The sequence below is a fragment of the Cotesia typhae genome, unplaced genomic scaffold (assembly GCF_013202065.1).
Source record: "Cotesia typhae breed Kobodo isofemale line unplaced genomic scaffold, CoteBio_Ctyphae scaffold_70, whole genome shotgun sequence".
Taxonomy (NCBI): Eukaryota; Metazoa; Arthropoda; class Insecta; order Hymenoptera; family Braconidae; genus Cotesia; species Cotesia typhae.
In genome coordinates this window covers 1,582,668-1,596,933 of record NW_027423780.1, presented here as the reverse complement: position 1 = coordinate 1,596,933, position 14,266 = coordinate 1,582,668, and the positions used below count along the sequence as shown (strand labels likewise).

General features: G+C 29.6%; 3 protein-coding genes across 5 annotated transcripts; 2 read left to right on the top strand and 1 right to left on the bottom strand.

The window, feature by feature from the left end:
• Nucleotides 1-1,504: 1,504 nt before the first annotated feature.
• Nucleotides 1,505-3,344, top strand: Ts (Thymidylate synthase). Its single transcript, XM_074258082.1, has 4 exons — nucleotides 1,505-1,890; nucleotides 1,975-2,238; nucleotides 2,632-2,894; nucleotides 2,978-3,344. Exons 1-4 carry the CDS (start codon nucleotides 1,737-1,739, stop codon nucleotides 3,185-3,187), a joined length of 891 nt encoding a protein of 296 aa, XP_074114183.1. The 5' UTR covers nucleotides 1,505-1,736; the 3' UTR covers nucleotides 3,188-3,344.
• A 286-nt stretch (nucleotides 3,345-3,630) lies between these two features.
• LOC141537227 (protein ILRUN) lies at nucleotides 3,631-5,064 on the bottom strand. The gene is made up of 4 exons (XM_074258084.1): nucleotides 4,908-5,064; nucleotides 4,470-4,680; nucleotides 3,948-4,297; nucleotides 3,631-3,877 (listed from the first exon to the last, which is right to left on the bottom strand). The coding sequence occupies exons 2-4, from the start codon at nucleotides 4,625-4,627 to the stop codon at nucleotides 3,771-3,773; spliced, it is 615 nt and encodes a 204-aa protein (XP_074114185.1). The 5' UTR covers nucleotides 4,628-4,680; nucleotides 4,908-5,064; the 3' UTR covers nucleotides 3,631-3,770.
• Nucleotides 5,065-9,211: 4,147 nt separating this feature from the next.
• LOC141537233 (uncharacterized) lies at nucleotides 9,212-12,032 on the top strand. 3 transcript variants are annotated; one of them, XM_074258092.1, is made up of 3 exons: nucleotides 9,212-9,343; nucleotides 9,426-9,697; nucleotides 11,688-12,032. In XM_074258092.1, the coding sequence occupies exons 2-3, from the start codon at nucleotides 9,497-9,499 to the stop codon at nucleotides 12,030-12,032; spliced, it is 546 nt and encodes a 181-aa protein (XP_074114193.1). In that variant the 5' UTR covers nucleotides 9,212-9,343; nucleotides 9,426-9,496. The 3 variants fall into 3 exon arrangements, with proteins under 3 accessions (XP_074114193.1, XP_074114192.1, XP_074114194.1); XM_074258091.1 differs by having other exon boundaries at nucleotides 9,231-9,343; nucleotides 9,451-9,697; XM_074258093.1 differs by having other exon boundaries at nucleotides 9,319-9,697; nucleotides 11,688-11,817; nucleotides 11,884-12,032.
• The last annotated feature ends 2,234 nt before the right edge of the window (nucleotides 12,033-14,266 follow it).

The window sequence follows — 14,266 nt, the reverse complement described above, 5'->3', positions numbered from 1 at the left end:
TTGAAAAATTTGAAGATGCGCTCGCAAAAATTACAAAAGTTATAAACAATTAACTGAAAAAAAAGGGAGTTTAGTTTTTTGCTTATATCTCAAAAACTTTTTTTTTAACAAAAGGTATAAATTAATTAAATAATTAGTTAAGATCATGAATTTTGGGCTTAATTTATTCCTCGATTAATAAAGAACAATTAAGTCTTGACTTTTTTTATTGTATTGCAATTAGTTAACAAGATATAATTAGTTTAAACATGAAAAATCAGGTGAGACTAATGGAGTATAAAAGGCAATAATTTTTAAAATTCAATAAAAATATAAATAAATTTTTTTTATGAAGAAAAAGTAGTTAGTTAATTGTGTTTCATAGTGCATAGTAAAAAAAAACTACCGAAAAAATGTAATTGTTTATAACAAATTGTTTATTTAATAAACAATGAAAATTAAAAAAAAATCAGATTTTTTTGCTATCAAAGAGAAATATAAATTTTGATTAAAAAAAAAAAAAAAGTGGTTCAGGTTTTAAAGTTTTAACAGGGGATATGTTTGGGCATTTCCTAAGATATTTTGGGGTGAGACGATTTATTTGATTTTCATAGAATTTTTTAACAGGAGTTTAGTTTGGGTATTTCCGCTGAAAATTCACAACTTTTGGCCGGAAGTGCCAAATTGAATCTCCTGTTAAAAATTCTGTGAAAATTAAATAAATCCTCTTACCCCGAAATATTTCAGGAAATGCCTGAACACAGCTGCTGTTGAAAGCAGAATTCAAAATTCCAATTTTAAAAGGTTCTTCACGGAAGTTACATTTTGGCACACCAAAATATCGTATGGAGTGGTCGCTTCTCAATTCTTTTCAATCACAGTATTTTTAACCAGGGTTATAGTTGTTTAAAAATAACAAAAAATAGTGTTTTATCAAACTGTCATCAAACTTTTGAACTAGAAGAGTTCAAAAGTATAGAACAGCTAGTTTTTTTGAGCGAGAAATATGTTAAATTTTAAGCGTTTAGATATGGAATGAGCGGGACGTTGCAGGGATGGCCGTTAGGGTCAACCGTTTTCCAAATTTTTTTTTACAAATAACTGTAAAAAAAAACATCTTTTCTCATTTTTTCAGGTATTTGTTACTCACAATTAACTACAATTGTTCAAAATTAGAACCAATGGTCTATTTTACAGACATTGTCATAACGAATATAAAACATTTCGGTTCGTTTGCTTCACATATGTCGTTACCGAGAAATCGTGTAGGAACCAACCTCCCTGTAAATTATGGTGTTCCGTTTGAGTATGAATTTTTTGTGAAAAAAATTTTTATTTTTTGAATTTAAGACTTCAATTATCATGCTTAATAACTTTCATAAACATATCTTTTGTAGCAAGCTCACGGAAAATTCACAAAAATCGCTTATTTTTTTAGCCTACGAACTAGACTATACCCTTAATACATGGCCCTCTATGGGACAATAATTTAAAAGTAGAAAAACGTGAGAGTAGCCTCACATGTAGCAAATAAACAAAAGTTTTGAGTTTCACTTACCTATTTTTTTTTAGATTGTATGTATACGATTTGTGAAATTTATCGGTGAAAGAACATTAAATATTATAGAAACGTAAAATAGGGGATTAAAAAATTAATTAAATTATAATATAGTCATTAACAATCTAGGTTATATCAAGCTGTTAGTAATTATTTTCACATCTGAAAACGTATTTTATCATAATTTTAACTGTTACCAATGGATGAAATAACTCCAAATGATGACCATGAAGAATATCAGTACCTGAATTTGGTTAAGCGAATAATAAACCAAGGATCAAAGAAAGACGATCGCACCGGTGTCGGCACGTATTCAATATTTGGGACACAAATGCGATTTTCTTTGAAAAATGGTAAATTTATCAATTTAATCAATTTATAATTTTAACCAAACTTTGTCGTAATTTTATTCTTTTTTTAAATGACTACTGCAAAAGGTGTATTTCCATTACTAACTACAAAATCGGTATTCTGGAAAGGTGTAGTTGAAGAACTTTTGTGGTTCATCAGTGGATCAACGAATGCTCATAAATTGTCTGTAAAGGGTGTTCGAATTTGGGATGCTAACAGCTCAAGAGAATTTTTAGATAGTCTTGGATTTCAGAATAGGGAAGAAGGTGATTTAGGTCCAATTTATGGATTTCAATGGAGACATTTTGGAGCTCAGTATATTAATATGCACGCAGACTATACCGGGCAAGGTAACCATTTTATACTTTTTTTTTTTTTTTTGCAGAAAAATATAACTTTGTTACTTGATTAAACTTGCTTGTTATGATTCACTTTGAATCTCTTAACATGAAATTATCCGAAATTTTTCCTATTTTACTTTTAATTTTGACACAATAATTTTACTTACAAGTAATCGTGCTAAGAATGAATACCTATTATTTTACTTAATAATAGCCATTAGTTAATAATATTACGTAGTTTTATACTATTATGAAATTGCAATAATCAAATATCTATTAAGAGCTAATACAATTTTATATAGAATGACTTTGTTGTATAAAAACCTATAATTAATCACATTATTTTCATGATGTAGATCTATCATTATTCTGAATCGATAAATTAACATAAATTTTTTTCAGGTGTAGACCAACTTCAAAATGTGATTGATACCCTTCGTACTAACCCAAATAATCGACGAATGATCATGTCCGCATGGAATCCTGTTGATATACCAAACATGGCATTACCACCTTGTCACTGTCTTGTCCAATTCTATGTTAGTAATGGTGAACTTTCTTGTCATCTTTATCAACGCAGTGCTGACATGGGTCTTGGAGTTCCGTTTAATATTGCATCTTACTCGCTTTTGACGTACATGATAGCACACATAACTAATTTGAAGGTAAAATTAATCTCAATTACTTGCGAAATTTTTCTATATTTTGAGATATGAATTAGTTTTATATTTTAATAACCTTTTTGCAGCCTGGGGAATTTGTTCATACTATGGGCGATTGTCACGTGTATACAAACCACATTGATGCTTTAAAAATTCAATATCAACGTAAGCCAAAACCATTTCCAACATTGAAAATTACAAGAGACGTTAAAGAAATTGATGATTTCAGTGTATCTGATTTCGAGTTAATCGCTTATAATCCACATCCAAAAATAGCGATGAAAATGGCTGTTTGAAAAATTCATTTTCATCACTTTAAATTATCGTTGATAAAAAAAAATGCATTTGATTATAAATGATCATCTTTTATATACAAATAAAATAATTTTCTTACTTATAACTTGTTTCATGATGCGATAAAAAAAAATTAATCTAATAAAATAATACATTATATTCTTTTTCGTAATCTTTACATTAAAATCTTTTAATTCATAAAAAACAAAAATTCTGATCTAAATCTAGCCAATTAGAGCGTCAAAACTGTACTTTTAAATATTTGTCAAAAAATAATTTAGCTTAACGATAAACTTTATACATTAATAAAGTTAATTAAACTTAAGCTATTGGATTATTAAGAAAAAAAAAAAAGTGTAAATAGTAAAATATATTCCAATTTAACTTCAATAGATGAATATCAGTTTTTGTTTATCTTGAAGTTGTTAGTTGTTATTAAGAGCAGTTATTTTTTTTTAATTTTCAAAAACTGGAAAGAAATAAACAATAAATGAAAAAAATAATATTTTTTTCATTTACATCTCTTATGTATTTTTTTTCTTAATGTATTTTATAAAATAGTTGATCTCAAATTAATACTAAAGGCTAAGACATTTGAACATCATTAGATTGCGAAGTTGATAATTGATGAAGTTGTTGTGTAACTGCCAGAGTTCCAGATTCACTAACAGAAATAATTACCCAAATGATATCTGCAAAAATTATATATAGTTAGTAACAAATACACCCATGAGCACAACTATTTAATGATTATTAAATAACCTCCAAAATAAGATCCAGTAACTGTCATCATTCTCCATTTACTTTGAAAAACCCCTAATTCATTTGGACTGGTTAAAGTAACTGTAAGTTCGGTAATTTCCTTTGGACCTAGTGGTGGTACTTCAATTCGTGTACAATCCCCCATAACAATACCTCCAGTATATTGAAAAGAAATTCCTTCTGGCCATGATTCGTTGCCAGCATTTTGCACTCTCCATGACTTTTGGAATTTAGTATTAGGCGATACTGACTCACCTTCACCGATTGTACAGTCACATACTAAAGTCATACTAGGAAGTTTAAAAGGTGACTCAAAATCAAAATAACTGCAAATTGCCGCTTGTAAATTCCTAAAACATATTTAGAACGGTATATATTAATATTTTGTTTATTATTTAAATGTATTTTCATAACATCAAATAACTATGAAATTTATTTTAAATTATATTCATACCAATGGAATAATTAACAAGCGTAAAGATAATTTAAGAAAAAACATAACAAATTACCAAGAATATTTACCAATTATTCATATCCAGAAAAAAAGTAGCAGTTGCTTCGTTTAATTGACTACCTGCTAACAACTTTTGAAGTTGTTTAACCAAATCATCTTTATCAGTTGTACCCATACAACTAAATTGTTGTAATAAATGTTGATCAAAATCTTTGTCCAAATCCATTGTTAGTTATTTAAAGGCGTTATTAAAAATACTAGAATTTCTTTGAAACTTTCCTTTTAGCAACACGCCATAACACACAAAAACATGGAAAAAAAAAACAAATTAATAAATTTAAAAAAAAATTGCACTATCGATTAAAAAAATGTTCAAATTTATCTTTGTTGTTAATATTATTATGACATGAATATTTTCACTTGAGTTGAATAAAAGATAACACGCAATTTTTTTTTTTTCTCGATTTTATTTTTTATAACGCTCAGTATTTTTTAAAATACTCAACTCTTTGTTTATTATTTTATAAGTTGATAAATGTTTACGTTATAGAATTGTTAGACTGATGATTTTAAATGTCATTTGTTACAATGTGTGTAAATAATGTACAAAAGACAGACATTAAGTATACTACTAAAATAAAAAAGACACATAATATATAATGTCAGAAGTCCTATGTAAGGTTAGGTATGAGGTATGAGTGAGTGTATAGTTTGTATACATGCGGGTGACTGCGTTGAGATTTTTTTTTCTTTTGAGCATTGTTTCAATTCCGTAATATCCTATCGAGTGTTGTATTTACGTGATGCAACTAAATGTATTCAGCAGGTGACGCTACCTGTTATTAGACCGCTAATTTTAGTGAAATATTAAAATTTTAAAAACTAAACTTGTAAGTTAAGTTCATTTAATCTCAAATTAAAAACATTCAAGTCGATTTTTTTTTCTTTTAACTAGTTTTAATAAAAATTTTTTTACTTAAAAAAAAGTATGTTATACTACAAACGAACATTCTAGTCAAATTTTCAGAAATCACAAATTTACTTCAGTGGTTTCAGGACATTTCTTGTTGAACGAAACTTAAAAATCTGAGGGCCAGTTTTCGAAATGATGTATCTTTGTTAAAATATCGGTTTTATTCTTTTTTTCATAAAGAAAAAAACGCTGTTTCAACTAAAAAATGATGAGTGTAAATTCAGCCGACATCCGACAATTGAAAGTTTTAACAATCAATAACTTTGTGAAAATATCGATTACTGTAGTTTTGAAAAGTGATAATGGCGCGTATTCGAATTCTCTTCAAGAGAATTTTTGTAAATTTTTATTTAATTGAATTCCTTAGCAATAATTTTCAAAATAAAATTTCATTTGGAAATAGTGAAAATATATATCGATGAAAATGAATCAAATTCTATTAACGAAGCATTTTACTATCAATTTTCAGGAGTATTTTTTTATTTTTCGCAAAAAATGATTAGGTTCTTCTTTCAGCTATAACTTTTAAGATAATGTTCTAAATTACAAGAGCATTTTTTTTTAAATTAACTTTTGAGGTAAGTTTTTTTTTATATATACTTTTTGTATGTTAATTACAAAAACAGTTAAATTAATGTTTAGTTTTTAAATAAATTTATCGTCAACGATATCTCACAAACGAATCAAGCGATTTTGACCGGCCCGGAGGCGATCGACGTAGTTGTTTTTATGTTGAGAGCTGATTAGTATTTGTAATCGGTTGGTAAAGCCAACCGATTACAACTGTTTAAAAGTCATTCTAAAAAAACCACATTTGAAAAAAAGTTTTCATTATTTAAAAATTTTTGAATGGCCTATAAAATTAATAAAAATTTTCATAAAGTATAAGTGCTATAGATCAAATTGAAAGTAATATAATGAGCTTCACCATCAAGTTTCCAGAAATGAGCTCTTTTTTGTCAGTCAAAAGTTACAAAACTTGAAATTTACAAAATTTCAAATGGCCGCTATTTCTAAACTAATTGACCGATTCTGCTCATCTTCGAACTCGACCTCGGTATTTACCCAAATAATATGTGTACCAAGTTTCATCAAGATCGGTTGAAAGCTTAATTTAAAATAAAAATGCTCTTGTAATTTATAAAAAAATAAACAAGAGCTAAATGTTTTTTCAATTATTTATAGTATTTGCATGCTTGTAGATGAAAATTTAAATTTGTCGGATATTAAAAAAATGATTATAAATATGTTAAATTTGAAAAATTAAAAAAAAAATGTTCTCGTAGGATTTGATCAAGTAAAGAAGAGCATTGTTTTTTTTTTTTTTTTCGTTTAGAACATTATCTTAAAAGTTATAGCTGAAAGAAGAACCTAATCATTTTTTGCGAAAAATAAAAAAATACTCCTGAAAATTGATAGTAAAATGCTTCGTTAATAGAATTTGATTCATTTTCATCGATATATATTTTCAATATTTCCAAATGATATTTTATTTTGAAAATTATTGCTAAGGAATTCAATTAAATAAAAATTTACAAAAATTCTCTTGAAGAGAATTCGAATACGCGCCATTATCACTTTTCAAAACTATAGTAATCGATATTTTCACAAAGTTATCGATTGTTAAAACTTTCAATTGTCGGATGTCGGCTGAATTTACATTCATAAAAAATGATCATTTGAAAAACTGGCCCTTGGATCTCATTATTATAAAACTCCGTTTGTATTTAAAATCATTTAATATTTACAATATTTGTTAGTCTTGGCTGAGTGATTTTCATGGGATTCATACTCGAGCGTCACTCAGTAGACCTTGAGGTAAAAGTTCGTTAATTTCGTAAGAATTTATTTTATTAAATTAAATTTAATCAGTAATTTATTAAATTAATTAACATCTAAAGGTGGTTCTAAATTATATTTATTATATTGGTCAAGCGTCAGTTGAATTTTACGTCGTAGATAATCCGGGACTCAAGGTCAAAACTAACGTACTAACGAATATTTGGCGTCCATTTTAAGAACGCAAACCTTTGTCAATTAATTATATTGGAATATTTTACATGGAATTATTGAATTAATTTTTATTAATATTATTTTATTGCGAATATATTTATTCATCTTATGACGCGTTTACGATCGATTTAGTCGAAGAAATTTTATGGTGATTAATTTAATGTTTTGAGATATTTTAGACGTAATTATTTATTTAGATTAAATTAATTCTACGTAGTTAATTTATTGAATTGAACTTAAGTTCAGGAAATTATTTAGTTAAATTAATTTGTCATTTTATTGAAAAGTATTTTGTTAATTATTTATCAGCATGGATATCAAGTCCAAGATTGATACTACTACAATGAACCAAAGCGTAGCTTAAGATAATAACAGACACCTAGAAAAGACTTATCGCCTATCGATATCAACTGATATATTTTGGTGTTTGCACGCAATCAAACTCAAACTTCTACTAAAAATCTTGTTTTCCGCGTATTCCCGGGAACACAGTAAAAAATTTGTGTCATTGCGTCAAAAATCATAGTTAAAAATCATCGTTTTGGCATGGAAAATTAAAAACTTTATGCGTAAGCCGATATTTCCAATGAAAGTTGTACATTTAAAAATAATAAGGGGATAGAAATTGATGCGTCATACAGAACAAATTAATTTTAAAAGTAGAACTGCAGTTATAGTTCTATAAAATTTTTTTTCCCAGACTGAAAATAACATTTAAGTTTTAATCTTTTTCTAGCCGAAATCAGACATGATCAAACATGGACAGGTATGATCAGGCCTGAGCGTATTTAACGCTTTAGACATGAGCAGGTATGAACAGGTCTGATCAGGTATAATTTCAGACCTGATCATACACGAACAGGCCTGATCAGGTCCAATTTCAGGCCTGATCATACATGAACAGGCCTGGTCAGGCCTGAGCGTATTTAACACCAGACATGAACAGGCATGGAGAGGCATCATCATGTCTAATTTCAGGTCTGGTCATACATGAACAGGCCTGATCAGGTTTAATGGTCAGGTCCAATCATTTTTTCCCGGGCCGAGAGTATTAAAATACTCGGTTTCAGCGCGGGAAAGGAATCTTTTTAAATAAAAGAGTTCTATTGAGACGTTATTTAATTTTGATCAAAATTATTTAGTTGGTTTCAATTTATTATTTAACTTGATAAAATATTGAATGGCTTCAAAATATAAAATTGAGCTTTACAATAATGTGATCTTGATAATAATCTAAGCGCCCAACGAGAAGTTTCGGGTGCGTTCCACTAAGCGCTCACAACGATCAAAATGCTCCTTTAGTCGTTCCACATAACGACCGCGGTCGTTGTGGTCGCGGCGAAAACGTCACTCATGACGTCATGACTAACGCTAACGCGAAGCTCACAATGACCCATCTGAAAAGGTAGGTTGAAGTGAGCGTTGAGAAAATTAGCGGCACTTTCAAAACTGAAAGCAACAAAAATGGCGACCGTGAAACTTACATTATTTAATGCGGAAAGAGATATTTTAGTAGATGTGGATGTTTCTGCAGCGGATGCTCAACGTGCCTCAACAGATAAATATAATTATATGAAACAAGTTTAAAAAAGTAATTACAGCTTATAATCAATACAAATATATACATTTTTCCTTGATTGCCAATAACATAACCTACCTTTATGAATGAAAACTAAGTTAGCCGACGTTTAAAAATTTGTGATTTTTTTGTTGAAAAAATTATGACAAATATTTAAAATTTCACTCGTGAAAATTTTATTTTTATTATAGATACACTATTTACGACACAACGTTTGAACAAAGCTTTAAATGAACAACCGCAAACATCAACGTCCGCTGATCTTGCTGATGAAAATGTTCAATTTTCTGATGATGGCACTGGTAATTTTATTGATGAAGAATTCCTCAATACAGAGGATACTGCTTATCCCAACTCTGAAACTCAAGAAAGTGAAGGTATTCATAAACAATGATCAATTGTATAAATGTCTTAATTATCACATATAGCATGTGACGGAGTTAATTAACTTTGTAATAGCATTTGTTTACATTTCTTTATATAGGTGGAGTACACCTTGTGTGTTGTTATTATTAGAGTCTTACAGGTCAATGGAAAACGACTTTAATAGTGGAAAAATATCCCAAAAGAAAGTTTGGGAAAAAGTTGCCAAAGAATTGAAGGTAAAAGGACATGATGTGACTGGACCACAATGTTCTTCTAAGCTACGAAGCTTAAAAAAGTCTTACAAATCTATCAAAGACCATAATAGTAAATCGGGAAATGACAGAAGGACTTGGCAGTTTTTTGACGTTCGTATAAATTCTTTAATATTCTTCTTAACTTCAACATGTAGCGAATTTTTTTATAATAATACAGACCATATTTCTTTAAAATTATCGTAATGTATTGTAACAGGGTAAAATTACCCTTAATCGATAAGTCACCGAATATCGATAATTATTCGACATAGCACTGGCGCGTCTCGATCTTCGGGCCTAAAGGGAGAATAGGAGGGGGTGAGTTTGGGTTAAAATAGGTGAGCCGTGCAGCGGAACAGGGAGAAGTAGTGTGACCGCCAGACTGAGTGCCACGGAAATCAAAAAGGACCGTTCCCGAGAGTAGTGATGAGACGAAGGAAGCCGACTACAACTAGGACTTCATCCTCAACGAGTGAGTTAGATCATCGTTTTGTTCGTCAAGGTGTCAATTATTGCTCTGTGGGAAGGAAGTGGACCGCGGTTTATCCAATGCCCAGTTACTTCTCCTAATTATTTATCAATTGGATCGTTAATCGACGAAAATCTTATTCAATAATTAAATCGTAGAACATTTGCTAGTTTTTGGATTGAGTGATTTTCATGGGGGTTTATACCCGAGGATCACTTGATCGACCTTGCGGGGGAAATTTTTAATATCTAAAAGTTTTCAATCAATTAACTAACATCTAAGAAAATTTATTTAATTAATTTTTCAATAATTAACTGAGTAAAATTGATTGATTTTTGTCATTGAGAAAAAAAGACAAATTTTTATTCGTGGAATTTTCGTCAAGCGTCAGTTGTGTGTCGCATAAATTCCAATACCCAAGGTCAAGCAAAGACTTGACTAGCGAATGTTCTAGCAATTGAATTGACTATTTCGACTCGTGTCGAATTTTTATAATTTATAAGACGAGTAGAACGCTAGTGATAATGTTTTATATTAAGAATTAATTATTAAGAATTCTATATTGAGAATTAATTATCGAGGATAATATAGAGTGGAAAATTATTAAGAATATATTATATTAGGAATTATTTATTGAGAATATTATATTATAAAACTATTCCGTCAAGTGTGAATTTAATAATTTTGGGATTAAGTCCGTGAATTAATTAAATTAATTTTACTCTAAATTGATAATTATCGGCATGGACATTAAGTCCAAGTAATCAGTGATATTGAGTCAAGGTCAACACGAAAAAAAAAGTTTAGTAAGAAATTGGTCATGATATAGGAATTTTCGTTTCACCGATAGCCAATGATTGAATAAAATAAAAATAAATTGTAGTTAATTTAAAATCATTTTTAAAATTAAAAATAAATTAATTAAACGAAGTGTGGGTTATGTGTGTGAAGAATTGTATGGGTTATGCGTGATAGAGAGTGTTAATAGTGTTAAATGCGGTAGTCCTGTGGACTTAGTTTTAAGTTATAAGTGTGTAAAGTGGAGTTAGTTTTGGTCGTCCGGTGGACGTTAAATTTTAAGCTTAGTTTTAGGTCAGGTGTGGGAGACCGTTCGTTAGAAAAAGCCCAGTAGTTTTAAGCAGGTGTGGGAGACCGTTCGTTCAAAAAAGCCCATTAGTTTTAGGTCAGGTGTGGGAGACCGTTCGTTAAGAAAAGCCCATCTAGTTTTAAGCAGGTGTGGGAGACCGTTCGTTCAAAAAAGCCCGTCTAGTCATCGTATCGTCAATTGGAGGTTCGTTTGTAAATATCGTTTATTTCGCAGTTATTCTCCGTTTCGTTAGATTATAAAAGTGTGTGTGAGCGCTTAAAATTGTTAAGTTTGTTAAATTTTTATTGTTAATAAAACTGATCAGATTGTGAATTAAATTTTTATTATTTAACAGCACCTTCCTCCACTCTCTCTACCCTAAGATAAGTTTTCTCAGCTCTGGACCGGTTCCAGGAACCGTGATTAATAATCCTGGTGGCGCCCTGGTAATTTTTATTGTTGTTAGTTTTGTTAGTTAATTTAAAAATTGATTAGGGGCCAACCTGAGCAGGTAAAACTGTTACAGTATCATATATTTTTATTAGATAATGGAAGAAATTTTTTCCCAAAAAGCTTGGTGTGATCTAGTTGCTATTGCATCTTCCACAGGTCTATCAAATAAACAATTAGAAAGTAATGATAGTATGGGAGGATCTGATAGTGGATGTTCAATAAGTAAGTTAATTCCGTCTGAAAGCTTTGTTTCACTAAAATATTGTAAAAAATGGAATTTCATTTCAGAATCAAATAAGACACCAATTGCCACTTTATTAGGAAAAAGACTGAAGCAAAAAGAAGAACATGAACAACAAAAAAATAAAAGACATAAAGAGCGAATGGAGATGGATGAAAAATTTCTGAACGTTTTAGAAAAGTTAGCTAATAAATAATGAAAAATTTTAAATACTCCTTAAAAATAAGTTTTGATAATTTCAAATTCTATTGAAAAAAAAAGTTTTAAAAAGTTTAAAAAAGTTTAAATTCTACGTACAAATTAGCTTATAACCTTTTTACGATAATTTAGTATTTTTTTATTAAACCAAGAAGTGCATTTCATGTTTTTATAATTAATAAAGTTTAATATTTAAAAATTTTGATTTTGTACAATTCTTGTAATATTTTACATGTGTGTGTTATCATATATGATATAATAATATGTTTAATTTTTGTTATTGGCTTAAGATTATTATAGTATTGACAAATTTTTTGGAAATCTTAAAGTTTTCATATTCCGTGAAAGTATTTTTTTTTTTGGGGAAAATTTTCAACTGCCAAAGAAATTTTCATTAGATTCCCATGATTTAAAGTGCTAAGAAATTATTATCACGACCGAAAACATAGTTTACAATTAATCATCATAATTATTACAAAGAATTCATTATAACATCTCTTCTTAAAATTCCTGCATTACGTTTTACTTCGCGTGAATTGTTACCATTATTTTCGTCATTAGGTTCGGGTATAGTGATAACAATTATTTCATCTTCTCGTAAAGTACAGATATTATGAATTACGCAACATGCAATAATATACTCTGCCATTAAATCTACTCTTGTCATTGGTAGACAATTTAATAAGCTTCTCATTCGTCTTTTCAATAATCCGATGCATCTTTCAACAGTAACTCGAGCAGCTGATTGACAATAATTATATTTTTTCTGTTTCTCACTTAAATGTCCATTATCTCGATAAGGAGTAAGTAAGTCCTGATGTATTTCATAAGCAGAATCGCCCAAAATATGACTGTCTTCAGGGAATGCATTGTCATCGTTCAAGTAATCTGCAACTTCTGACAAACGAAAAACTCTTTGATCATGAACAGATCCTCGATTTCCAGCATGACAATGGGTTATCAGAGCCTTGTGGTCACATACCAGCTACAAAAAAAATTTAACTCTATGTAAATCTATTTTAATTATATAACAAAACTAATATACTTAAATATAACAGTTATTAATTACCTGTAACTGAATAGAATGGAATCCTTTCCGATTGATATAATCTACTGGATTCTGTTTTGGCGCATTTATACGAATGTGAATCCCATCAATTGCTCCTATTGTTTTAGGAAAACCACTTGCTGTCTCAAATCCACGCATTACTTCAATAGCACCATCTCCCGTAGGCCATTGTATAAATCTTGAGGCTCTTTTAAATAAAGCATGACAAACTCGACGTACAGCCTTTACGGCAGTAGCTCGCCCTACGTTAAATCTGTCACAGACGGATCTACCATAAAATTAAAAAGCAAAAGTTTAGTCACATACTTCTGAACTGTACTACATCAGACTAAATAGTTTATTTCTAAAATAATGTTACCTGTAAGAATCTGTTGTAGCCATTTTCCAAAGAGCTATTGATGATGGGAAAAAATCGTAGGGCATCCAGGAACGTGCCGAACTAAATCTTCTCGTATTAATTCATGTAGATAATTAAATGTATTTCTTGAAAGTCTAAAAAAAAAAAAAAACAACAAAGACTTACATAAGATAAATTTTCATAATATACAATGTGTTAGGTATGCGACAGAAAATCATTTACCTGAAATGACTTTTTAATTCATCATCTGAGTAACGATGAATTACGTTATCGTAATCAATAATACGTGGTCGAAGTTTTCTTTTTTCAACATCATATTTTTGTAAAATTGTAGACCATTCTTCATCTGAACTGGATGAACTACTACTTTCTGGAGCATTATCGCGACGGATCACCAAATATCCAACTGTTGCCGCCAAAGACATTTTAATAATACTTGAATTAAAGTTAATTAAATACACCACTAATTATCAATTTTTTCAATATAATTCAATGTAATTAATAATTATTTAAGTTTATTTTTAAGGCTCACAGATTAAAACTTAACGTCTTAAATTTTTTGCTTTCTTATTTTCACTAACTCGCCATTTGTATTATTTACCTCCACGCTCAAAACGCACCATAGTCCATTCCACTTGAGTTTACGACAGTAACGCTCGCAGGTAGGTGGAACGGGAAAAACTGTGGTCGTGAGCGTGATCGTTGTGAGCGCTTAGTGGAACGGACCCTTCGTTACATAATTTTTCCGATGAGCTTCAAGCTTCGTTCTTTTCCCACCATAATTCCCATACATGTATCCACTCTT

Coding starts and splice junctions, on each gene's coding strand:
- LOC141537233 (XM_074258092.1), top strand. CDS start 9,497: ATGGAAAACGACTTTAATAGTGGAAAAATATCCCAAAAGAAAGTTTGG. Junction 9,698..11,687: donor GGACTTGGCAGTTTTTTGAC/GTTCGTATAAAT, acceptor TATTTTTATTAG/ATAATGGAAGAAATTTTTTC.
- LOC141537227 (XM_074258084.1), bottom strand. CDS start 4,627: ATGGATTTGGACAAAGATTTTGATCAACATTTATTACAACAATTTAGT. Junction 4,298..4,469: donor TTTCTGGATATGAATAATTG/GTAAATATTCTT, acceptor AATATGTTTTAG/GAATTTACAAGCGGCAATTT. Junction 3,878..3,947: donor TACTGGATCTTATTTTGGAG/GTTATTTAATAA, acceptor TAATTTTTGCAG/ATATCATTTGGGTAATTATT.
- Ts (XM_074258082.1), top strand. CDS start 1,737: ATGGATGAAATAACTCCAAATGATGACCATGAAGAATATCAGTACCTG. Junction 2,239..2,631: donor CGCAGACTATACCGGGCAAG/GTAACCATTTTA, acceptor AATTTTTTTCAG/GTGTAGACCAACTTCAAAAT. Junction 2,895..2,977: donor CACACATAACTAATTTGAAG/GTAAAATTAATC, acceptor ACCTTTTTGCAG/CCTGGGGAATTTGTTCATAC.